General features: G+C 38.4%; 1 protein-coding gene and 1 long non-coding RNA gene across 2 annotated transcripts; one reads left to right on the top strand and one right to left on the bottom strand.

Annotated features, from left to right (window-relative positions):
• The first annotated feature begins 4 nt into the window (after positions 1-4).
• LOC120312504 lies at positions 5-3,202 on the top strand. Its single transcript, XR_005557910.1, has 2 exons — positions 5-135; positions 353-3,202. It is a non-coding gene; the product is annotated as an uncharacterized LOC120312504 (long non-coding RNA).
• VPS36 (vacuolar protein sorting 36 homolog) lies at positions 2,800-26,881 on the bottom strand. The gene is made up of 14 exons (XM_039353294.1): positions 26,734-26,881; positions 24,318-24,386; positions 21,427-21,497; positions 20,841-20,955; positions 20,255-20,344; positions 17,328-17,414; positions 15,507-15,539; positions 14,809-14,886; positions 13,904-14,038; positions 11,027-11,092; positions 9,667-9,731; positions 6,789-6,873; positions 3,762-3,838; positions 2,800-3,678 (listed from the first exon to the last, which is right to left on the bottom strand). The coding sequence occupies exons 1-14, from the start codon at positions 26,827-26,829 to the stop codon at positions 3,585-3,587; spliced, it is 1,161 nt and encodes a 386-aa protein (XP_039209228.1). The 5' UTR covers positions 26,830-26,881; the 3' UTR covers positions 2,800-3,584.

The following is a 26,881-nucleotide window of genomic DNA, read 5'->3' as shown; positions in this document are numbered from 1 at the left end:
CCCCCCCACCCGGCTGGGATTTGCGGGACTAGTTGTGAGGCGGAGCAGGACTTTCCGCCGATCAGCGGAACGCGCGCATAGCAGAAGTTTGCCCGTGGTTGTTAAGCACGTCGTCGTGGGAACCGTGAGAATTAGGTTCGTCGCCACGCTCTGGGCGAAATGAGGGAATCTCCGCAGTGCCTGTGCTCGTCTGCTTTCCCTGAAAAATCTCCGCGTGCTGGAGGGCGGGAAAGAGATGCGGTAGGAGGGTCCCGGCGGAATGCTTTGAGACAGGTGGAAGTTTGGCGCGGAGGGCGGAGAAGAGGTTTTGTGTGGGTTTCCCTTCTTCCCCCCCCCCCCATATCTTTTTCAGGGATTTTTGAAGTGGCTGCCTCGATTACCGCTGGAAGGCGCGAGGGACTGACTTGTCTGCGAGGAAGCCTGACAGGCGAAACGTTTTTGCTGGTGAAACTACAGGGTCACTGTCCCGGCTCTGAGTTTTTCCTGTGGGCTAGAAACCGGACACAAATATTTCCTTATCTCTGCACAGAAACACACATCAGTAATCACATTTCACTTGCTAAAGCTAAGCTAAAAGTATCCAGCAAGACTTCTCCATTGGATGTGGGCTTTGATGATTTGTTAATGAATTCTAACTGAAGAACTTTTTAGTTGATCTGAAAATGGGTGAAACATTAAACAACTATTGTAAAGGGCCAAATAATGTCTATAAGAGCCTGTTCAGCTGGGAAAGGTTATAAGCTAGACTAGAGGAGGAAATAGGCCCTGCCATCTGTGGCTAGAGATGCCAGATAGATTGATCATCTTTGTGGGAATGAAGGCAAGCGTTCCCTGTGATAAATGAACAGATCTACTGAAACTTTTTCAAATGGTGAATGAAATAGATGTATATAAAGGAGCTGGAGATACACTCCTTGTTTACAGACCACAACGGGGGCAGACAACTCAGTTATTAAGCAAAGCAGTTACTAGGTGAAACTGCAACTGTGCTTATGCTCTTCCTTCTGCTATCTTTTGTTAAAGTTTACAGATCTGCAAACATCATAAAGTTACTGCTGCTACCAACGTAGATGCTTTCAAGATGGGATCAGTCAAATTAATGTAGGCTGAGACAAACAAGGACTGCTACCTATAATAGCTGTTACATTTTTCTGATGGGCAACACAAACAGGAGGTACTAGTGGTTTCTGTCCTTTGTATAAGCATCTGTTTTGTCATTTTAATTATAGGTTAGAGGAGTTTATAAATCTGTAATCTTAAGGGTCTCAAGTCACCAGGACCCTCATTGTATTAAGATTTGCTACCATTTTAATACATTTCTGCACCAGTCCACCAAGATGGCATTTGTATAAGGAAAATGCATACATATAGACACACCAGCAACATTATTGCAAGGGGGGAGGAGGGGAAGAAGAAAACTTTTGTTCTTTTATTCTCCCCATATCTGTTTTATGAACTGAACTTTGTGGGTTCAGTTAAACAAGGCTAAATAATCCTGCTTGATTAGCCATGCATCAAGAGTGTTTGCAATGGAGTTTTCATTTCCCTTGCCGCCCAGAATGAGATGACAAAGTTGCACTGGCTGAGGAGCTCAGCAAATTCCAATCCATGGCAGCCTTGAAGTCAGCAGCCAGAGACAATATATAGCCAATGATATTCCCAGCAGCAAGGAAGAAGGTCACATATGCCATCTTCTTCCTACTATATTTACTTTATTAGTGGGAAGTGGGTTTACTTTTCACTGCACTTTTATTGAGAAATTTAAAAAGGTACATTTCTAGTTTTGGAATGATCAGAACAAGATACAAATGCTATTTCTTAACCGATTTAACAGTGTACAAAAAAAATCACAAAAAATGCAGTCTCAACAACAGGATAATCAGTACTCTTCCCTCAAAGTAATCTAGGAATCACACAAGGAAAGGGAGGATGGTCTACATATTTTCTTGAAAAGAAAAATATCAAGTACAAAGGCACTAATTCTTTTGGCGAATTAAGACATAAACAATTAACAAATGTATTTTTCCCAATTATGGGCAACCACTCGCCAAATGAGCCCACCCAGCTAAATTTTATTCAGAAGACTGTCTCTCACAAGCATTCTACTTATAATCTAAACGCTGGTTGCTTTAAACAGATTTACTGAAATCCACAGGAACTGCTGCCAACTATAGTCACAGAAAAATACTATGAATTTCTTTCTAGCAGGATAGCCTCACATACACTTTAATATCTGAAAGTAGCAAAAAATAGAAGTATAAAATTAGCTGTCATATTGCACAACAAAAATATAATTGCATCAAACAATCAAAATGGGAGATGACAGCAACTTTTAAAAAGATTGCACTGCCAAAATGACTTATTCTCTAGGCTTTAAAATATCAGTGAATTCAGCTGAAAATACAATCATAGAGTCAGAAATGTAAAGAAGTACAATCCTTGTATTTGTAGTTTATGCGTTTAAAATTAAACTATGTTATTTTTTATCAGAATAAATATTTAAATGATTTCTATGAATACAAGTAGCCACACTGACAGCTTTAATACCTTGTTTTGGCATTCATGTATGTTTTAGGCACTCCTGATGCTAAAACCCTATTGGCTATCCAAGTGTGAACTGCAGATCTGTGGGGAAACAGATCTTATTTGAATAAAAGGGCAATGAGATTATTAGTATTTAATAGGCTATAATCTTCTTAAAAAGAATAGATCACTTGTGAAACCAAAGACTTCTCTTTTTGTTTCATTTAAACTGATACAGTACCAGCAAATTTTTCAAAAACAAAGACTGAGCAAATGTTTCATCTTTATTTTTTAATATAAAGATGAATCATAAAATACTGTGTGGCTTAGAAGGACACATAGCAAATGTCCTTCACAGTTATGCCAAAGAAAAGACAAAAATAGAAACTTTGTAGAATCAACAATCAAAGAATGGAAGGAAGGAAATTGAGTTCACAGCGCTCCTTGTCTTAACATCCAGCATGGCCATACACAAAACATTTTTTTTTTATCCATTCTTCCTTTGAAAATAATTACAAGCAAATGTAGACAAGAAAGTTTTATTCCTAAAATATAGACATTTCTAAAATAAATTACATTTTTAATATTATTTTGCATTAGACTGCTCTAGAAATATTATTTTCCACCTGTTAATATTTTATTGATTTCAAGTTGCAAAAGATGGCAAAACATGGAAGAAGGAGACTACATTTAACAAACAGACTGCTTGTTGATTTGTCTAGGCGTGCAAATAGCCCATAGTTAACCTCTCCTCCATGCTTTTTAAAACCACTTCACTTTTTCCCCTTCTTCTTGAAAAAAAGTCATTAAATGGGCCATCATGGCCAATTTGCTCTCAAGACCTGAAATAACAGCAGTTTCATGATTTTTGTAAGCTTTTAGGAGCGTTATTCTCTTTCTATACATAACTAATCCGTTCTTCCCTGCCTGGCGCATTACTGGTGCATCATTACAACTTAGCAAAGGCATGATATAAATGGATATATCTCTTGACATTCTTTTCTTCAGACTGCATCTAGCAAACATATTTAAATAAGAGGAAAAAGAGAGAAAATGAATAATCAGCTTTGTGTAAGAAATAAATTTGGATAGAATCGCAAGCCTTCTACAGAATCATCTCTGCAAAGCTGGCCCATCTTTTCAGCTAACAGCAACCTACAAAAAGAATAAAATATTTTTAATTAAACCAATTATAATTTCTTCTGTTATTAGGATCAGAATACGTGGAGGGGTTTTACCTTTCTTTGGCTAAAAGCACAGACATTCCTACAAGCTTTGCAAACTCTTCAGCGGTAAGAGATCCCTTCTCAGAAACCTAAGAGGGAAGAAAGGGTTCAAAGCTGAGTAAATATTCTGTATTTTGCAATGCTTTTCTACCATCTTACCAGTTTTTTTCATATGCCTATTATATAGTGAGTATCTATTTTTCTAGTATCTTTGATTCAACAACCTTACCATTCTGAGCAATTGTTAAACTTCCACACATTTTTTCATGCAAACCTTACATCAAGATGGAAATAAAGGGCTTGAGTTTTCATTCACATCCCCCCAAAATAAACCACGCAGTACTGTAACTACTAGGAATAAACACCACTGCTTTTAGAGATAAAAGACACTGTCTTGTTGTGACGGTACCCTTAATCTTTAGATCAGAGTTCCTCAATCTTTTCGGTTTTGCGGACTGGCTGGGGGGGGGAGGGAGAGAAGGGATGGTCCCGCGTGTGTGGCAGGCAAGCAATGCATATGTGCGCAGCTCCATTTGCACAAGCAGTGGGAAAGCCACCTGCCACTCACTCAGATGGAGTACATGTGTACGTCATTGTCCACTGCTTCCGCAAGTGAGGATGCACGCATGGTAGCCCGCCACATATGTGGCCCGGTTCCGAAAGGCTCAGTAGTGGGCTGTGGATTGGGGACTCCTGCCTTAGATGACTGGTAGGAAATCAATCGAAAAGCTAGTCTTCCCTAATCCCGGCCCTAGGAGTGGTTGATAAAATGAGAGAGTGAGGCAAAGAGAACTCCCATAATCCAGTGGCCCTTCTGAAGAAGACTGCATGCTTCTGTTGGCAACAGTGATACTAGTACATGTTTACAAAGACAAGAATGACTCTTGCACATGAGTATGTAATTGCAATTATGAATAATACTGAAGATGGCTTTGTAAACATTTCCACCAAGAGACATATGGATATCATCTCTGGATGATTAAGGTTCACAAGTCATCAATGGCTTGCTTAGCAAAACTTAGTATGATATGCAAACACAGGACTCTAGTTCCATCTACCCTCCCCCCCCATGGAAACATCATAATCTGATAATTTTTAATTATCAGGTTAATACATTTATTATTCACTAGCTTCCCCTGGGCAAAGTCAGAATGTTGCTTACCACACCTTATGCTAAAGTTGCTTAATCAAGCTAATATATTATCAGCCATTCATCTTCTCTCAGGTGGATTTGACTCTGAATAACTTAAAGTGACATGCAAACTGGCCTGTTCTAGGGAACTCAGGCCATAAATCTATGAAATGACATTAGGAAGAGCATGTTGTGGGTTAAGAAAACATGGAACATTTTTTTTAAGCTTATTATGTTGGGCTTTCCCCATATATAAGTTGTCTGTGAGAGTTACATGAGAACATAATCCTTGTCTGGCCTCGACAAATCCTCAGAATTCTGAAAAAACAATTCTCTGTTGTCCTCTTCTCTAAGTGAATCAATGTGATAATCCCATATCAGCAGTATCTAAGGGGAGGGAAAGGGCTCAAACTGAAGAGATCGGCTTTACAATGTTCTGATGCAAGCACTGCCTCTTTTCTATACAGGTAGTCCTCGACTTACAACAGTTCATTTAGTGAATGTTTGAAGTTCCAACGGCACTGAAAAAAAGTGACTTATGACCGTTTTCACACTTCCGACCATTGCAGTATTCCCATGGTCACGTGATCAAAATTCAGATGCTTGGCAACTGACTCATATTTATGATGATTGCAATCTCCTGCGGTCATGGGATCACTTTTTGTGATCTGACAAGCAAACTCAATGGGGAAGCCAAATTCACTTAACAACTGTGTTACTAACTTAATTGCAGTGATTCATTTAACTAACAATAATAATAATAATAATTTGTCAATGCCAATGGTGTTCAAGTGGTGCTCCAGTTGCCTTGTGTGCAATTCCAAAACAACTGGAGCACCACTTGAACACCATTGGCATTGACAAATTTGCCATTAGTCAATTGCAAAAGGCAGCCTTACTAGGAACTGCTTCCATCCTGCGACAATATCAGCAATACCATCAAACATCCACATTTGCCTATCCCAGGTCCTTGGTAAGGACTCAATAGGTAGACAAAATGCCAAATCCAGTCTGAACATCTGGCTGACTACGATAATCCATAATAATAATAATAATATTGGAAGGGATTTTGGAGGTCATCTAGTCCAACCCCCTGATCGACCCCATGGCAAGAAAAGTCATAAAATGTGGCCAAACTCACCAAATGTCTCACTTAGCAACAGAAACATTGGGCTCAATTGTGGTCATAAGTCGAAGACTACATGTATGTGATACAATGCAACACGAGCACCCAAAAGAAATAGAATTTATGGCACAAAGCAGTACGGTTTATCAGAGAGAGATCCTGTGGACCCATATACAATAGAGTTCTTGGCAGAAGAAGGGGTAACAAATGGGTAACAACTTTGATAAATATCTAGCTTATCTTCATTACATGTGAAATGACCATCCCTTCTTTTCACATAAAGCTTGTTCCCAGTCCCAGAAACAGGAAACCTTTTGAAGCTAAGCTAGTGCCCCTAGCCTTTAGGTCAATTACCAGGCCTTTCCTGCTTTGCAATTTAATTTAACGAATTCGTTTATTATTTTAAAAAGTAAAGCAAAAACAAAAACATGTCTAATGTTTAAAAACGGGGTTTAAAATGAATTCAAAAGTTTTCCAAACAAGTGTTTCCATGATAGTCTAGATGGAAAAGAATTAAAATATTGCAGAAAATGTCTGTATTTGCAGTACAAGAAACCTGTTTCAATAAAGATAGGAAATAACGTATGCAGACAGGGGGGAATCTATCAACATTAAAGTTAAATATGCTGAGCCCAAATCAGATAGATGCCTTTTCGCCTGGTAGGCGAATGCACGGGTTTCTACGGATGTGTGCTTAACAAAAAATAATAAGAAAAGGAAGAAGCCCATCTAGACGCAAGGTTAGGCAATAACAATGTGACTGTTCCCTTAAAATACATACTGTCTCTAAAGCAGAAGCCACCATTTCTTCTTCATTATGTGATAGGAGTTCAATCACCATAACGCCACTGTCGAATATGCGTAACCTAAATCCCCAAAAGAAAGAAAAACACAAATCTCAACTCTATTCTGTCACCAAAGAGTTGGACTACTAACAAATATGATGTCCAATGCTAATAGCACTAACAGTAGCATTAGTCTTATATATCACTTCATAGAGCTTTAGAGCCCTCTCTAAGTGGTTTACAGAATCAGCATATTGCCCCCCAACAATCTGGCTCCTCATTTTACCAACCTTGGAAGACTGGAAGGCTGAGTCAACCTTGAGCCTTGTCAGGCTCAAACTCCTTGCAGTGAGCAAAGTTAGCCTGCAATACTGCATTCTATAACCACTATGCCACCTTGGCTATAATACTCTGTTTTGGTACCCTCTTCCTCCCCTTTGCGCTTAGAAGGACACAATGAAATAGAATACTTCCATATGAGGATCTAGAGGCAGAAATTCTAGCAGTTCCATGGCTTCACAACAGGCTCAACCTGAATACTGAATTAACTGGTCTTCTTGGTTTAAATACAACTGTAAGCTGATTTCACATTAATACACTGAAAAAATTAATCAAGTTTAGCACGTTGCATAAAGGCAGTGCCTAAGTTTGTAACTGATCTTGTATGAACACAGCTTAAAGTTAGTTGCCACCCATATACTAATGCCTGCTGAACTCCTTTCTTACAAATAGGCAGTGCCCCTAACTAGATTTTCTCATATCTCCATCACCCATGGTTTCCTCAAGTTCCTGTTTTTCTACCATGGGTTATTATGTCTTGCTTTCTTTAGCCATTTTAATTAGCCTTCCCCATGCTCCTCCTCCTTCCTCATTGTATGCAGCCTGCTTTGATCCGAAGAACAGAGAGGGTTTTTCCCAGAGCCCCTGCTCATCTACTAGGTCCTTCTTTGCAATTCCACACTTCCTCTTTCCGGTTCCTGAAATGTTCTTTATTTATCCACCTTTCCAATTTCTTTTCCACACTGTCCATCCATAGCAATTACATGACTTGCAAACTCTGCTTGATTTACAACTTCCCTATGTGTAAGCTTTTATCTCAATCCAAATATCGCATAACTCTTTCCTCGTGCATTTATACTGTTAATTGCTAAGTTCTCCATTTTTTAAAAAATAAAACCTACAAAACTATTCATTTTAAACAGATCTCCCATATAATTATTGGTCTATCAAATATTAGTCCTCTTAAAGTGGAGGACTACAGTTCTATTTGGGAGGTTTTATATATATATATATGTAAAATTTCCATTTGGTAAGATAAATAGCTGTGTGTTTGGCAAAGAAATCAAATCAAATCTCTCTGTAGTATTTCCATTCCATTAGTCTGGAACATAGCTGTCAACTTTTTTTTAATCCTCTTTAATAGCTCGACAAACAAATTTCTGTTAGCAAAGTTTTTTCCACACAGGGGAACAAAGTGATAACAACTTGGTATAACTTAATTGCATAGGTCAGAGTACTGTGAAAGACATCACCGGGCGGATGAAGAACTGAAAAGTTTAGTCCAGTATGATTTCTATAACTGCATGAGGAAGCAGCATGGCCAGCTTTGATATTGAGAATGATATTGTACCTTAAAATGTGGGCATTTTGTATGATGAGAAAACTCCACTCATAGATTTGGTTTTTGCTTTTTGTTTTTTGCCACTCCCTAATTCTGAATCTCATTTTTTTCCACATAGCTTTTATAAGGATCTGAAAAACACATCAAATAAAGCAGGGCTTTTCAACCAGTGGTATGGGTACCACCTGTGGTACATTGGCACCTGGCAGGTGGTATGCAACCATCCTAGAAAAGTGGTAGCGGGGGAGGGGGATGAGCTGAACCGGTGACAGCACTGCACAAGCCTGAGCGAGAGATGGCTGGAGCTGCAGGGCTGTCAGGGCTCAGCGGAAGCACCAGGATCAGCGCCAGGCTCCAGCTGGAGCTCGGCACTGATCCTGGCGCTTCTGAGCCCAGAAGAAGCGCCGATCAGCTGGAATGTTGCAGCATTTCCAGGGTCTTGTGATTTACATTTAGATGCTTGGCAACTGATTCATATTTATGACGGTCACAGTGTCCCAGGGTCTTGTGAAGTGACCAAAACTTGTGCAACCACCCAGCAGACAGGGAGAATAAAAATCAAACACCCCCCACCCCATCCACGCTGCCAATTCTCAATAGAAATGCTCACAACAATAAAAACCTCGGACAGGAGGAAGAGCACTGCTGGGTGGGCAGGCAGGTGTCTTGCTTGGCTGTGCCTTGGGGAGCACTTTTTTCAGTGCCACTAACTTCGAACAGTCACTAAGCGAACTGTTGTAAGTTGAGGACTACCTGTACTTTATCACTTTTTTCCTTTTTTTTTGGTCATCAAGTTTTTGACACCTTGCTAGGCGACTGGTGGTACTCAAATGTTGCCATATCCTAAAAGTGGTACAATGGGTGAAAAGGTTGAAAAGCCCTGAAATAAAGGTTCTATGTGCACCTCTGGAGATCCTGAACAAAGGGCAGGATGTAAATCTAACAAACAAGTAAATAGAGCTGTAGTGGTGCAGTGGTTAGAATGCAGCACTGCAGGCTAATTCTGCCCACTGCCAGCAGTTCGATCCTGATGGGGCTCAAGGTTGATTCAGCCTTCCATCCTTCCTAGGTTGGTAAAATGAGGATCCAACACGCTGACTTTGTAAACCACCTAGAGAGGGATGTAAAGCACTGTGAAGCTGTATATAAGTCTAAGGGCTATTGCTAAATATAAGGAAGGGAAGAGGACTGAGCCTCATCCCACTCTTTGAGAGGTTTCCCCTGCACCCCATTACAATTTGAAGGCTTCTTACCTTAGAGGTAACTTTAGTGATTCCAACATCTTACAGGCATTTACTAGATCTTCAGGAGAAAGCAACTAATGAGAAAACATACATAAGCTTAATCTTATAATAAGCACTCTTCTATATTTAGGATATCTCTACAAGGCTTCTGCATTCCCTTATGAGATTTAAAGAGCAATTAAATGACAAGTGTTTACAATTGAATGATGTTAACATGTATTACAAACCCCATTCTTTCTTAAAAAAAAACATGAAGGTGCAACACTTAAAGAATGGGGACTAGCATACATTCAGATGATTCATACTTGCTGAAACCATGCATATTTGTCTTTTTGGAATGCTTCACTATCATTCTTTAACATGATGTGTTGAATTACATAGCCCACAGTTCTCCAGTTTTTACTATCAGCTAGCTTGGTGATAATAGGCATTAAAAATTGATGCAGCTGATCAGCACCAGATTGGGGAAGCCTGGCCTACCTTGCCACCATGTCACTGAGCCTCTGAAAAAAACAGTGGAGAGCAGAATTTGCTACCCTCTGCTGCTTTGTTTCAAATATGCCAACCTCAAAATTCACAATAGCTGAAATCCATCTCTCCTCCTGCGCATTTGGCAATTCCACAGCAAGGTGGTGGCAATGGAACGTCCCTGGGTCTTCTGCTAGCTGATTTGTAGCAGATAGCCTTGCAGATGTTCTAGTTTCAACTAAATTTCTGTGAAATTTTTACATCTTCTAACCAAATTTGTGCACAACCTTTAGCTATTTTACTCATTAGTCCCATGTTATCAAAGCAGTTTATGTACGTATGTACACACAGACACACATGTTAACAATCTGCAGACACCCCTTTTTCTGGCTTCATATTATGAAACTGTGCTTTTTTTTAAACCACAGTATATTTATACTTTACAATACAGTACAATGGTATATATGTTTATCCATTTTCCAAAACTAATCTTAGTGAGTTTAATGGAATTTCATTTTGTGTAAATTTGAACAGAGTTGTAGCCTTAAAAATTGCAATCTTATTCTCATTCTACTGATTTTCAGTGCATTGCTAGATGGCTTATTGTGCTATACAGTATTTCTCAACCTTGACAATTTTAAGGCATGTGGATTTCAACTCCCAGAATTCCACAGCCAGCAATGCTGGCTGTGGAATTCTGGGAGTTGAAGTCCACATGCCTTAAAATTGTCAAGGTTGAAAAACACTGTGCTAGGACAATCTATATGCTGTTGACCAATAGCAAAAAATAATGGTTAAGTTCCAGTATTTGTCATCAGCAATTACTCCAGAAAGGTTCCTTGGCATATTTAGTGAAGCTCAAATAGTTTTGTCAAGGTGCAGAAGATAATGCATTTCTCACCTCTAGGCCACGAGCGCGATTTACCAGGCAATAAACTTCTGTGAGGGACATTATTCCTCCCCGTTCCTGTTGATTTAAGAACAGCTCTTAAAACACAAAGTCTGCCATCCGAAAGCAAAATTTGGCAATCTGACAATATCAGTATTTACAGAGAGAGAGAGGACTGGAAAATTAAAAATGGTGCTGAAGTTATAGCCCAAGCAGATGTAGCTTCATAGCAGCAACATACTTGGTGCCAAAACCAACAGGTGCAGGACAGCGGTACCAGAACACTCAGCCATAAATGTGTCAAGTCTTTCCAGTCATTTCTTTGCCAGTGGTACTTAACATTGCCAAAAATATATGTCAAATCAGCAGTCTCTTTCTATCACCAGTAGAGATACGAAAGACTGATAGTAATAAGAATCCTTTTTCTAAGACTTTGCTTTTAACAAAATACTAGACAACCCGTGACACCCTGGTTCATCCTTCTAGAGGTATTTCCTTATCAAATTTCTCAATGCTTTCAGGAATGAGAGAGTTTCTAATGTACTTCCTTTGCTGGAAAAGATGGGATACACTCAGATGTATCTGCTGTGAAAGTAACCTACATTGAACTGTATAGCACAGTCCACCATCAGCACAGGAAATGCTTTATGACATTTTAAATTACGCCATACACTGTTTTATGGTAATTTTATGTCATAAAATGTTTATTAAAATTGCCAAATTTCAATATCATGGGAGTCATAGATCCTGGATTTTGGATCTTGCATTCTGCAAGTTAGCTCATCTAAGGTAACTTGGCTGAAAACATTTTGCCCTATGGTACACCATTTCACCCAGTTAAAGATTATAGGAATCAAGAGTTTTAGTAATACATAGATGTAAAGGGGAAAAATAGAAACATGATCTTTATTTGCTCTGAAATGCCTCTGAATTGAATTTTCACAGGACTTGTATTACTTTATTTGTCATACATTCAAGTATCTCTTCTCTTGGCATGCATGGATGTGGATAACATTTCAGAATGTTTTCTTTATTCTATGGCATCCAAATATAACATTTATGCTACAATAGATTTTAATTTGCGCTTCTATACTGGAGACAAATTCTTTATGTGTCGAATCACACTTTGCCAAATAAAGTTCAGTTCAGCACAATCCAATTCAATATTCCGTATGATGTTTAAGTTGAGGGAATCCTTCTTGGATAGTTTTGGTCTTGTCTTTAAACAACATCCAAGCTATCAAACATTTTATTTTTCATGTATTTTACTGAATTTTAGCTTCTACATGCCTGGTTTTACATTTATTTTATTCTACTCTTTGGGTTATTATATGAGTGATTTTACTATTATTATTTTTTTGCTATAAAGTAGACCTTGCTTTGTGAATGCCTTAGGTGGTGATTGAAGTTATGACAGTGATTGATGACGTAACATTGTACCCCATGTCTGCATTTACAATATTTAAAATGTTGTTCTCAGTGATTTGTTTGTCTTTACAGTAAGTCAGCACTTGTTGTCCTGTACCTGACCTGTTCTTTCCCCCCCCCCAATAGAATGGAGAAATTGCCTAAATAATAAATCTCTTTTGGAGCTGTTTTTCAGTGCAAAGCTTTTATCTAAAGCAGTGGTTCTCAACCTTTTTAATGCCGCGACCCCCAACCGGTCGTAAGTCGAGGACTACTCAACTGGTCGTAAGTCGAGGATTACTCAACTGGTGCAGCACCGTTTGCAGAATGGGACTTTTGGCGGGCTCAGCAGGGCAGAGACAGCCTGGACAATTCCTATTGGCTTTTGAAAGCCAATAGAATTAGACTCTATTCAAGAGAGTCTATTCTATTGGCTTTCAAAAGCCAATAGAATAAAAGGGACTAGCAGAGCTAAGGAAAAGGGGAAAAAAATGGCGGACTGTGTTGTTTGGTGACCCCCGTGAAATGGTCGTTCGACCCCAAATGGGGTCCTGACCCACAGGTTGAGAACCACTGATCTAAAGTGCTTCCCCAAAAGTACTCATCCCAGGTTATGCAGCTCAGCTCTGTGGTCGTAATTAGTTGGCTTGCAGATGCTGCTTGAAACTGAAAAGATTTTAAATATTTTCGCACCTTGGTTTTTGCTTGCTTCCTAAATGGCTCAGGACTGGGAGCCAGGAATGCCACCAGGCAAATAGCCGGTACTAGCATATTCCTTTCCCACTGTGTCCCTGCTTACTGTCTTGCAATCCCTTTTCCTCAAATGAATGTAATTACAAACATTAATTCTCTTCTTGTTAATTATTCCAGCACTGGGATGAGCATGCCAAAGGATAGGGGGGAAAGGAAAGCTGAAGTAAAATTGGAAGCACAGTTGCAGTTAAGTGGTGTTCCACTCAATGACCATGTCACTTAGTGACCACGTTATCAATCTCAATTGTGTTGGCTAAATGAGGACTATGTGTATTTTAATGGATTTATTTATAAACAGTTCTGATTTCATAAAGCAGTATATTTACTTTATTAAGCGAGTTATTAAGTTTTCTCTTTATTATGAGAAGGAAGAAAACATTTTCCACCAAATACAAAGGAAAACAAAGAATTATAGTGGAGGAATTGAGATCTGTAGATTCGGGAAGATTTATGGAAGGTATATAAAATAAAGATTCTCTTAGAATCAAATATGTTAACATAGTAGGTACAGTATGTCCTGTAATTTTTTTGACAACAGTTCAGAAGTGATTTTCCAAGATTTTCTTTTACAAATTCTGTATCTAGACTACAACCCCAGGATTTCCTAATATTCTCTGATCCACATTCTAAGTAGGTTTGACTTTTGACTTTTTAAGTTCAGCTAAAGTCAGAGTGTGCTGGTATATAAGACTGCACATTAAAAAAAAAAAAGACAGTTAAGTACTTTACCTCTAAAGGTGCCTGTAAAATTCCAGCTAATTGTTTTGCCAGTTGCATATGGTAATGAGTGCCAGATCCATGAGTTTCCCGAGTAACTGGATTGGCAATGCCCATGCTCAACAAATAGGATTTGAATTTTATTGTCTAAAAAAATGACAAATTTAAAAAATACAGAATATCAGATTCTTTACCAAACAGTAATTAATTAAAATAGATTTATCTGAATTTGGAAGATTCCAATATACCAAAGGAGATAGGAAGGAAGGAAGGGAGGAAGGAAGGAGGGAGGAAGGAAGGAAGGAAGGAAGGAAGGAAGGAAGGAAGGAAGGAAGGAAATTGAAAGAAACTGTTCCATAGCCTGACATGGTCATGATGAATACCTGGCGTGTTTTGAAAACAGGAATTATTTTCACGGGAGGGTGAAGACAGGCTATTGGGAAAAAGTACAGTAGAAGCAGCCACCTAGGGATAAAAGTATAGCAGGATCCCATCACATGCTTACTTTGTGAAGCAGATTTATATTTGAGGAAGCTTGTTGATCCATACAGTGGCTCAGTAGGCTTTCCATGAGAATATTGTTTTTTTGAGAAGCTTCCCGTAATGATATGGGAGTGACAGTTTTGTTATGTTTATTAAGGTTGGGATGGAGGGAAGGAAATTGTTTTCACCTTAAGGGTAAGATATAGTATAGAAATAGAATTAAATGGAATTTTGGTAAGCCCCCTCTTGTAATATCATGAAACCAGTGTAGTATGGTGGACCACATGGCACACAACATTAATCTTGTTTACCTAGTTAAAACTTGTTTACCAATATTCATTGAACAAATCACAACCTAGTTTATCAAAAACAAATGAGCTGTGTTACAACTTAGAATGATATGGGAATTGTATTTTAGCAGAATATTAGCTGACCTCATCTTCAGTTATGTCACCCTGCTTTTCTCTGATCTTGCTAGCAATTGATTTTGACAGCTCCACCATTTCCTTTGCCTGTAAGACACAAAATAAAACACAAAAGAATGATGGAACACAATCTTGTTCCATTATTGTGAGATCACTCTTCATGGAACAGGCTTGAGTGCTGAACTGTTTAGCAGGTCAAAGTTAGAAAACAGAGCTCTTGGACTAGATGTCAAGGTTGAATTGCTAACTTCTATTGCTACTCAACTTGTCATAGAAACAGAGGTGAGGGGTAGGAAGCATTAGAAGTAAACAGTAGTCTAAGAAGCATATATATATGCTTCTTGCTCCTAGAAGCACAAAGCCGAAAACACCAGCCTGAAGATGATGAATGAGACTTCGTCGAAACGTCGCCAAGACACTTCCAATTTGATGCGGGAGAAAATCCGAATAACCAAAAACATATATATATTGAAAAGAAACTAAAGAGTTCAAAATAGCTATTCCAGTTCTCCCTTAATTCTTTGCTAGCAATCCAAATTTTAGAATATATATATATATAGATAGATATATAGATATATAGATATATATAGATATATATATACACACACATAGATATAGATGCAAGATATACTTCTATATAGCAGAGTCCCAGAATTTTCTCCAGTCCCATTTAATCAGCATGCTTACTGATGAAATGGAGGTATTACCTTTTCCATCAGCTTGCTGAGGTCTTCAAAAGCCTGAAATAATAAACTGATTTAGTACTACATAATTTCTTCATATTAAATAAAATGCAATTGCATCACACCTGTAACTTCATCATTAACTTTCCTTCCAAATTCAAAAAACTAAAAAACAATCCCTTGCCATTTTGGGAGTTCAAGTATCAGTACTTTTAATACATAAATTATATACATCCTTTTGTAACCTAAATGGATTGTATTTCTGACTAGAAAAGCACACTAGAGACCTAGCTTTAAAAAGCCTCCTATCTTAGAGCAACTCATTTTCAACATGGTTTGAAAGTAAATAGTTACTCTAAACCAGAATATTCTCATCTAACATATATTTATACATAATTTTAGAAGCTGAAAGTAAATTGACACGAGGAAAATCTGGAAGAATTTAATAGGGCATGACATTACATAGTTTTTTTTTACATATTTATTTGCAAAACTCACCATTTTAATTAAAACTGCATATTTAGCCTTGCTCTCAAACAACATGAACTAATTTCTTACCCGACAATAAAAGAAACAAACATCTAGATCAACAGACAATTGTTTTAAATAATCCCACTATCAATTGATTCAGGCTTTAGTATAAAGAAGAATGTATACACACCTGAAAGGAACTTCCTGAGACAAATAACTAACGGAATCACTTAAAAAAAAAAAAAACAATAGCTAGAAGATGCAGAAAATCTATTCTAAAATTCAGGGCACCAGTTTTAAAATTAAATGATCTGAAATTAGCATTACTTCACAGCGGTTTCCCTCAACTGACATCCATTCCTTCTACCCTCCGATAAACAGAGGGAAAAAAAGAGATCAGAGTTACATGTGGCTCTTGGTCATATAAAAAATGCAATACTGGTATATTTCTGTTAACCTGCTAAAAGAGCCTCCTTTGCCCTTGTAATTCACAGGCTGAACAGTAGTGAGGAGATGATTGTTTCTTGTAAAAAAATGTAGAAAATTAGCCAGAGAGACACATGACTAGAGCTGCGGGATGCTTAACTTAATTCAATTCAGCAGCTACCAGCTGCAGAAAGTCTTTGGTTTGCCTTCATCTCTGTATGGCCAGGAAATGAACTTCAATTGTATTTTTATTTCATTTTATCACCTGAATCAGAGACTTGCAGTTCAATATAAAAGTCAGTGTCAAAACTTATGATTAAAAGTTGGCTTATATCAGAAATGACCAGGGTATGTGCTGAACCAAGATCCTCAGCTCAGACAACAGAAGAGGCTATGGTTTAAGAAAAGCAACAATAAACAGTTCCTGAATGAGCAAGTGTGAGCAAGAGGCAAATTGTGGTTTTTGCTTATGTGTTGTTCAGCAATAGTTTGGCCTGCTCCTAAGGGGAACATCTGCATTTCACCTGAATAAAGAACATGAGCCAAACTGAACAAAACATTTACATAATCCTGAATCATGACTAGAAATATATCCAGTAATAAAGTAACATTTTCCAGTGATCATCATTTTTCTGCAAAAGATTTATTCTCCTCAAACTGAACATCTAAAAATAAGATAGCCAAAAGAACAGAAGAAAAAAAGAGAATAAAGTTATAAAAGATACAAATTAAAAAAGAAGTTTGTCAATAGGAAATCCTCAGGGTCAATAGATTTCTCTATTTCCATCTTCTTTTTGCCTGCCCCAAATAGTGATAATCCCTGGGTTTTCCTAACCTTGAAAAAACATATGGTATTAGAAAAGATCCCCCCCCCCCCAAAAAAAAACATGAATGCAATTTGGTCCCTTAATATCTTAACACTTATGTTTCTGAAGGAAAATTACTTGCCTCAGAAATGTTTTTATCCATCTCTTTTCTTCTTTCTTCTAATTTTCTTTCAATGCCAACAATTCCTGCAGCTCTTATTCTTCCACTCTGCATAACACATATGATAAATGGGAGAGCAATACAAGGAAAGCTCCGGCAAACATTGACAGCTGCATTTAGAAGCAGTATTACAACAGTGACTGCCTTTTGTAACTAAAAACCATGGTTTGAAGAAGATAGGAAAAAACATACAATATTTTGCCGACAGGCAAGAAAGCAATCTTGACAGTTTCCTAGTTTGTTTTGCCATCTTTCTGCCTTCTTTGCCTTGTATCTGTGAACGAGGTAGGGTGCAAAAAGCTACCGTACATAGGAAAAGAAAATGCTCACAACATCAGTAATATTAGAGAAAATAAATCAACGAACGTTTGCTACATGGTGATTAGTTTGCAAAGTGTTCGAAAAGCTGCTACATGCTAAACTCTATGGAGTCTATGCTAAGTTTTCTAAATGCAAATTCCATCAGACAGGCCTCGACTACCTGGGATACCGAATCTCCAGCAAGGGAGTGGAAAGGGACCCTGCCAAGGTGAAGGTGGTGCTAGAATGGTAGCCTCTACGAACCCATAAGCAGCTTCAAAGTGTTTTAGGGTTCACTAACTTTTACCGACAGTTCATCCCCTCCTTCGCGAAAATAGCTATGCCAATTAATGAGCTATTGAAAACCAGAAAAGGGTGGTGGGGAAGCCCCGACCTTGTTATCCTTTGCAATGGACCATGGAATGCCAATCCGTAAATCAATAAATAAATCAATACAATTACTTTTCACGTTCTAAGGTGAGTTGGAATGAGAGAGAGGCTAGCTTTCACGGCTAAGGCGGGACTTGAACTCATGATCTCCTGCTTTCTACAGCCTGATCCTTAACCACTAGACCATTCTGGCTCTTGCCCATGTTCGCCTGATGCACCAGTTCCTTATTTGGACCGGGAGGCTCTACTCACGGTCACTCATGCCCTTGTCACCTCAAGACTGGATTACTGTAATGCGCTCTACATGGGGCTACCTTTGAAGAGCGTTCGGAGGCTGCAGTTGGTTCAGAATGCAGCCGCGAGAGTGATTGTGGGTGCACCAAGGTACACCCACGTGTCACCTATCCTCCACCAGCTGCACTGGCTTCCTGTGGGTCTCCGGACGCAATTCAAGGTGTTGGTTATCACCTTTAAAGCCCTTCATGGCTTAGGACCAGGTTACTTACAGGACCGCATACTGCCGCATAGTTCCCAGAGACCGGTGAGGTCCCACAGATTGGGCCTCCTTCAGGTCCCGTCGGCCAGACAATGTCGGCTGGTGGGCCCTCAGGGAAGGGCCTTTTCTGTGGTGGCTCCGACCTGGTGGAATCAACTTCCCCCTGAGATTCGAACTGCTCCCACCTTGCCGGCCTTTAAGAAAGCCATAAAAACTCTCCTGTTCCGGCAGGCCTGGGGTTGATGTCCCCGGGGGGGCCGGGATACGATTGGGACATGCTGTATGAATGCACTTATTTTACTGTTTTATTGTTATGTTTATTGTTTTAATTTTGTATGCCGCCCTGAGTACCTAGGGATTGGGCGGCATATAAATTTTAAAAATAAATAAATAAATAAAATAAATGAAGACAGTGAATATGCACAGGGCATAGACTTATCACCCTCCATTCATCATCCAATGCAGATTAGATGTTTTCCCTTTAGTTTTCAATTAATATCAAAAGGGATTAATTGCAATTCTATATTGCTGATATAAACTATATTTTAAAGTTCAGAAATTACTGTTAAGAAACAGCATAAATTGCTGTGTTCAGAGATAAAGCTAAATTCCAGGTAGTTAAAAAGTGAAGCAATATTTCCCTGTTTCCTTGTGGCTGTGCTAGAGAAAGAGAGAAGAACTGATGAGATTAAGGCTCAGGTAGGTTCATGTAAACCTTGATTTAACAGAATATCGGGGAAAATGGATGTCCATCATTCCTGATTGTTTGTTAAATTAAAATGGTTATCAGTTTAATCCACTACGCAAATTTGTAAAATGACAGAAATGCAATTGCACTCAGATTTATGTACCGCTTCACAGTGCTTTACAGCCCTCTCTAAGCGGTTTACAGAATCAGCACATTGCCCCAAATGGAGATTTGTCTGTTGCATTCAAAGTCTGCTAAACAAAGTTTCACTGTAATCATAATTCAGTATCCAAATAAAGACATGGTGTCAAAAGATTCCTAAAATCTTTTTCACCCTACCAAATTACACTGGCATTCTAAATTATTATATTTTTCCCTTTTACCTAGTAACAAAAGTTATCAACTATGCCAGTGGTGGCGAACTTATGGCACAGGTGCCAGAGGTGGCACTCGGAGCCCTCTCTGTGGGCACATGTGCCGTTGCCCCAGCCTTGCCTCCCCCTGCGACCTCCTCTCCAGCAGCCCCCCTGAAGGAGAGTCACCCCTGAGCGTGGCAGCCAGGCAGCATAGACAAGACTCTGCTCTCACACCCTATCGTGCACAGTTGATGCTGCAGGGCGTGGGCAGAGGGCATGACCACCATAGCACTGCTGGGCTGCCTGGGCGATCTGCGGCAGGCCCTGGAGGCGGTAAGTGGCCCTGCGGGCAGGCGGGGCAAGGGATGGAGTGGGAGCAGGGTCAGTTTTGGGGCACTAGGTCTCTAAAAGGTTCGCCATCACTGAACTATGCAATGTGGACCTCTTTATGAAATAAAAACCCAATTATATCTTTTATATTATTTTGAAAGAGGTTCACTTGCAACTATACTGTATTAATCCAATGTAGTTGCTTGACAACACATTATATACTTCGCTCCCAGGCAGCATCTTCCTGCTTGAAGTTTTCTCTATCATGCTTTAAATATCAATCTTACTTAGAAATGAGATATCCAAGCATTACAAATTGGATACTTACATGTGAAGCCCTGTCAACATCTATGGCTTGAGAAGCTGGCATGTTTTCCCATCTGCGCTGAGACATTTCTTCCGTAAGCCTCCTGAAGAACTATGTGGCAATAATTTCCAAAAGTGAGCAATTGCAAAAATGCATTGAAACTAACATTTTAATATTTTAGATATGCTAAACTAGCGGATAATGTGAAATTTAACATACCACTCATCACTGAAAGAATTCAAAAGTGCTTCAGTCTACTTTGATTCAAAACACAAAAAAATGTACAATAACATATAATAATAATAATTCACCATCACTAAATTGCAAAAGGCAGCTTTACTTGGAGCAGCTTACATCCTGCGTCAATACTTCTAACACCAACAAATATCAACATCTGCCTATCCCAGGTCCTTGGAAAAGACTTAAAAGGTGGATAAAAATGTCAAATCCAGTCTAAACATCTGGCTTACAGTGCGACAAACCATAATAATAATCTTGGGAATTCCATATAATAAATTCTCTTATCTCTCCTTAAATGAGTCTTTTAGCCACACTAAAAATTCTTCCTGTAATTTTTATACAACAGTCATTTAGAAAACATACTTACCTCAATCTGACCATGTTCTTTGAAAGAAAGCTTGATATATGAGTATTTACTAGTCTGGAATGGACCAGGATCCTTATTGGAACTTACTGGATGAAGATGTACTACTATTTTGGCACTAAAGGTACAAAAACAAATAGGAGAAAATATATATTTTTTGTTATTAAAGAATAAATTCCTAAAATCAAAAAGCATTTTTTTAACATTTTCATTCAGATTACCTTTCACTTAATAGAATGTTATAGAAAGTTTCCATTACCTTTAAACCATTTTTAAACATAAATTAAAAATTCTACACTTTGAATATATTTCCTGGAACACTGGGGACAGATACATAATTCTTGGTCAAAATAAAATTCAAATGAACCTCTGAAAGCCAAGAACTACAAATCAATTTTTCCACTTATCAGATGGCACGGAGTATAAAGTTCCTGCAGGAAAGTTATAAAGTTGATAGGAGGCAAATATTTAATTTACATCCTGCCTTGAGTGACTGAAAAATGACTGAATAGCTACTAGCATAGGAAGACGCAGCAATGGTCATGAAATCTTCAGTGCCCTTCAAAGATTTTTCTTGATGATATTTTACCTTTTTCCTATCCCCGCTGCTTGCTCTTCAATGAAGATAATTTGGGAAAGAGGAACAGCCATACAGGATTCCTGCAATAAGACACAAAGATGTATTTGAATAAATTGTAAATAGTTAACATTGTTCCCACAATAGAGTCTGTCATCAAATAAATATTAAGTTGCATGATATTGTGCAAAAAATATTAATCAATAGCATAAAACTAATACCAAATAAAATCTATTATTTTTGCCTGACAATTTTAAAGAAAGCTTAAAAGAATCCATTTGTCAACCAAAGATCATCTGCAAGTTCTATCTGCCTGTCTTCTTCTATGTTTCCTGAGATATTGGTGAATGTGGACCTCAACAGATCTAGAAAGCAACACATTGGGAAAAATATACTCTAGCAGATTCCTCCTTTTTTCATCTGATCATCTGATGCCTTGAGATAGCTATTTAGTAGCAATGCTGACATAAATATTTTACTTACAGACATCATGGAATGTTCTTCACGGATTAAAGGGTAATCTTAAAAGCACAGTGAAAATATTAATATAATAAATATGTAATCTGTAATTGCTCTTTGGAAGGCCCTTCAATAATTAAATTACATGAGAATGTGAACTTATTGTGGCTACTACCTGCTGCAATGCAGAATAAGACCCAGCGAACTCATTGGGCTTACAACTGAGTAGTCCTGAATAAGATGGAACTGAAAATTATATGGCAAACATCTGGGATATGACAAGATCACCAATTCCACAGTTTTCATGGTGATTAAACTTTTCAGTACTTTAACAGCATACATAGAAGAAAAAACACTGGAATTTTGATTTACAATTATCTGTTTGTTGAAGAGGACAATGGGAAGCTATATATTTATAAATGTAATCACTATCCAATAACTTGGAAAGAAGGATAAAAGCTTAAATAATAGGGGAGCATTTGCTGACTGGTCCAGAGTGTAGGAGAGAATAATCAAGCTAATGAACAAATCCTGAAAATAATCCAATCATATATCAGAATGATCCTTGCTGTATGCTGGTTTATTAGGCCCAATCTATTTTGTAGTAATTCTCACTCTGATAGATATAAGGAGCTATAATTTTAAAAGATAACAGTATCCTTAAACCTGGTTGGTGTTAGCAAATTTCTAATAATGAGAAATTGTCTTTGTGACTGTTCTTTTTTGGACATTCAAAAAACAAACGGAGATTCCTTTACCAGATTCCTTTGGAAGATAGCATTACTATTATTTGATAACTTTGATAATAAAAAGGAACAGGCTGTTTTTAAAAACAACTCTTAATAATTGATCACAGGACTTTTGAACACAGCTATTTTAATAGCTTAGGCTGAAAGTTCTTAGACAGAATATAAGTTGTAAAGTTTAAAGTATTTTATTCATTATTAATATAGTTTTGAAATATTTATTGGATTATCAATAATAAAGCTGAGCAGGTCAAATAACTAAATAAATGATTAGGCATGTGCATTTTGTACTCAAATTCAGTTTACAACTGCATGCAGGTACTTGTTAGAAAGTGTGAACGGATTTGTTTCCCGGTAAACATAGGGAATGGAATCTAAAGTTATTCACACAGATTTCTATTCAGTCAGCACATTTTTTAAATATTATTTGTTAGATAAATTTGTTAGCTCTTCATTCAAGAGCTCAAGGTGGGGAGCATGGTGGCTGACGAGGTTAGGATGCTGGGCTAATAATTAGTAAGCCCACGTTCGAGTCCCGATTGCTGCTGCGTAGGGTGAGCTCCCATCACGCGCTCCAGCTCCTGCCCACCTAGCAGTTCGAAAGCGAATAATCACAAGTAGATAGGTACCCCTTCAGTGGGCACATTAATGGAGACATGAAAGGAGCCCCCAACCAGGGATCTCCAGGCAACAATCATGTCACCAGCTAATCTTTTCAATCTGGAAGCGCCTTAGGTGTTTCTGTCATGAATACGAGTGCAAAGAGCTCAAGATGGTATACAGAGTGCTACCTCTTCCCATGTTTTCTCACAGCAGCAACCCTTTGTGATAAGAGAAACTGACTGGCTTAAACACATTCTTGTGAGTTTTTGGAGCTTCACTGAGCTTCTGGAACCGAGGATGGTCTCCCAATACTAGATCAATCACCACACTGACTCTTATTATCTTACCATCTTTTCCCCTGAAGTCCCTCCAACATTTCAACATCTACTGTGATGGGTTAAGAAGGGACCCTCCAGAGCCAAATGTGAGAATGCATAGGAACTGTAAGAAAGGAATTACTCCCCTTCATTCCATAAACAGAAACCAATTCACAGAAATAAATGACTTACATCACAGAAGTTATAAAACAATACAGCTTCTCCAAATGTTACATGGAACTACTGAGCTAGCAATCCTTAGCCATAGCTCTTACAATCTTCATTGATACAATCTTCTTGGGGATAAGCAGATATGGCCTTTAGAGGCTTTTGTATTCTTTAGTCCTTGAGCTAGGAGGAACCAAGATCTAACTCTTCTCCCAAATGGCTTCTGTACCTACCAAGCAATTGAAGCAGAATCTCCCAATAGAATCTGATGTAAATCTCCTAGAACTATTAGTCTTCTGGGGAATGACTGGCCCTAGGCCGATCTTTCTTTACTAGAAATGTTTTTGGTTTTCTGGTCCCAGTCTCTCAGAGAAGAGCTTGCAAATAGGATAACCCACAGCTGTTCTGAAAACTTATTGAACGGTCCAAATAAATCACACTGACTAATTTCTGAGCTTTCTCTGCTTGTCATAAAACTTCTAGGTTTTTTTTTTAATTAAGCAAATTGAAAAATATGAAGTTGAACATAAGAACTTATTTTGGCCAGACAATTATCGATCAAACTTTATCATATATTTCAGGAAAATTACATATGCCAGAATCTACTTACATGATTTTTCTGATCTCTCCAGATCAATCTGTGTGTACTAAGGAGCAATACTCCAGTTTCAAACTTCAACTAGAGAAAAAAAAATGAGTAGATTTTTAAGATACTCATATCCTTGCTTCCTTTCCTATTTTTGTAGAATCATATCATATTGTCTTAGGCAAATATTTTGTGAACATATTGTGTTCGGTTAATAAAATTTACAAAATTAGAAACTACATTCCTTCTACTGTAATGATATGCATCCATTTCCATAGGAAAAAAAAATCAAGTGCAAGGTGAAGAATTAAAAAAAAAGTCAAAAGAAAATGCCACAGAAGAATTCAAGATGTAAAGATCTAAAAACCTAACAACAAACGATGGCTGAACCTCTGTGTAGACAGCAAGATAAATATTTGTTTGTCACCAAACCTAGGCCATTTTAAATAACATATGTTTTCCTCAAGATATTTTCTTACCTAGCTCTATCTACCTAAGGGACTCCCTTAGTCAAAAATATAAGAGTTCACACATTACACTAGCCTATCTTATGATCCCTTTATTTTTTTGGTTAGCATGAACCCAATCACTCTGCCTTATTAATATATCATATATGATCCCAAGTGTAGAGTTCTTTAACTGAATGATCCAGTAGGATCATTCAACCCAACGTTCAACTTTCCCTCCTTCCAGGAACTTGAAAAAGACTTGAAAAATATAAGTGGCTAGAATGAAAGTCCATGACATCTGTATCCCAATGAAATTCCATCAAGTAAACCAAGCATTGCTACAGTGAAAGCTTAATCTGAGAATACATGAAATTCTTCTAAGGATGCCCATCACCAATGTATTATACAAAAAAGAAGTCTGAAACCCTTCTTTGTTCTCTGGGCAATAGGTTTTTTACTTTCTTTTTAAGACATGGTCACCCTTGACAGTAAGGAAAAAAATAAGCAACAGATTTGAAGATACTACTACTGGATTGATTCACACATTATGCTAAGCAATGTTCTGTTTAATTATGATTTATTAATAAACCACAGGTTTATGTTCACAGATCATCATTTGCAAAGTATAGTAGTTGAGTTCACAGAAGACAAGCTGAAGGAGGGAATATTTCTTCTAAAATGAGAATGCTTTAATATCACGTATCATCCAGGAACAAATTTGTATGTCTCTTGTTTCAAAACTATTAATTCTAGCCACCGAAAGCTGAGATCGGTAAGCTGAGTATTGAAAGTTTCCCAACCTAGCATTTTATCTTTAAGGGTTTGGATTTTTTTCCCCTTTTTGCTGGTAAATGGTGAAGGTATCTAAGGAAAACACAGGAGAAATTACAATTACAGACTCCACTAGAGATTACAGACAGTAATCTTAACTAGACTGCAGAAAGAACAACTGCAACCAGCCTGCTTTCCATAGAGGGCCTGTATATTGTATAGGTCAGAAAGAGGGCTGAGAAAATATCTACAGACCCCCTCACATCCTGGGCATAAACTGTTTCAACTCCTCCTCTCAGGAGGCTATAGGCATTGCATGCCCAAACAACTAGACACAGGGACAGTTTCTTCTTTTGTGCCTTCACTTTGATGAACTCCTAATTCTCACAGTGTTGCCTAAGGTCTATGTATATTTACTCATGTAATATGGCTGCAATATTATTTATCCTTCATCTTCTTTACTCCATCTTATTGGTATGATTATTATGATTGCATGTACACACAGAGCTGCTGCACCAGAGACAAATTCCTCGTGCATCTAATTACACCTGGCCAAATACAGTAATCAATTCAATTCAAATAGGAGACAGTGGGGACTGCCCTGTAAGAAAGATTTTGGGAATGTTTACATCCCCCAATTTTAATACTGTAATTTTATTATGTTTTCACTGCATTTGTAAACTGTTTTAGATGTTTAACACCTAAGTGATGGACTATAATACTGAAGAAACAACTTCACATATGGCTTAAATTTAAGGCAACACAGCAGGGTAAAGAGATTGCCCCAAATTCCTAACAGATTAGGCACTTAACAGCTTTCCTTCGAGGTTGCATAAATATATGCATTAATGGGACTACTGACATTAGTGCAAAAGGGCAGGGAGAAATCGATTTCAATATAATTGCCACTTCGAGTAATGAATAAAGAAGGCAAAGCCAATTAAACAAAAGGAGAAGGACATTCGAGGAACCGGATCTACCAGACGTGCAAAAAGATATGCATGATTTCGCTGGGGCCTGAAATCCGGGATTGAAGTGGATTCCTGTTAGGCGACTCCCTGCCTCTCAACAGCCCACCCCGCGGCTTTCTCCAGTCGAAGAACGACCTCAACCCACAGTCTCCTCTTTGCCAGCTGCCTTTAAGAGAGACCGGGGCCCCTCCGCCCTCCCCGCAGCCGGCGTCCCTCCCTCCTGGCGCAGCTTCCACTAGCCGCCCTGACCTTTTCCTCCCCATCGTACAAGCGGACCCCGCGCTGCTGCGTGACGAGGTTCTCGTGGATCTCCAAGAGGCCAGTAGCCCAGGCGAAGCGATCCATGGAACCTCCGCCGCGCACGAACGCCTCCCTTCCCGGCAATAGAGACGGCTCG

This window comes from Crotalus tigris, unplaced genomic scaffold (genome assembly GCF_016545835.1).
Source record: "Crotalus tigris isolate CLP2741 ecotype Arizona unplaced genomic scaffold, ASM1654583v1 scf7180000018510.657491, whole genome shotgun sequence".
NCBI lineage: Eukaryota > Metazoa > Chordata > Lepidosauria > Squamata > Viperidae > Crotalus > Crotalus tigris.
The sequence above is the reverse complement of the archived record's forward strand: the minus strand, read 5'-3'. Positions and strand labels throughout refer to the sequence as shown.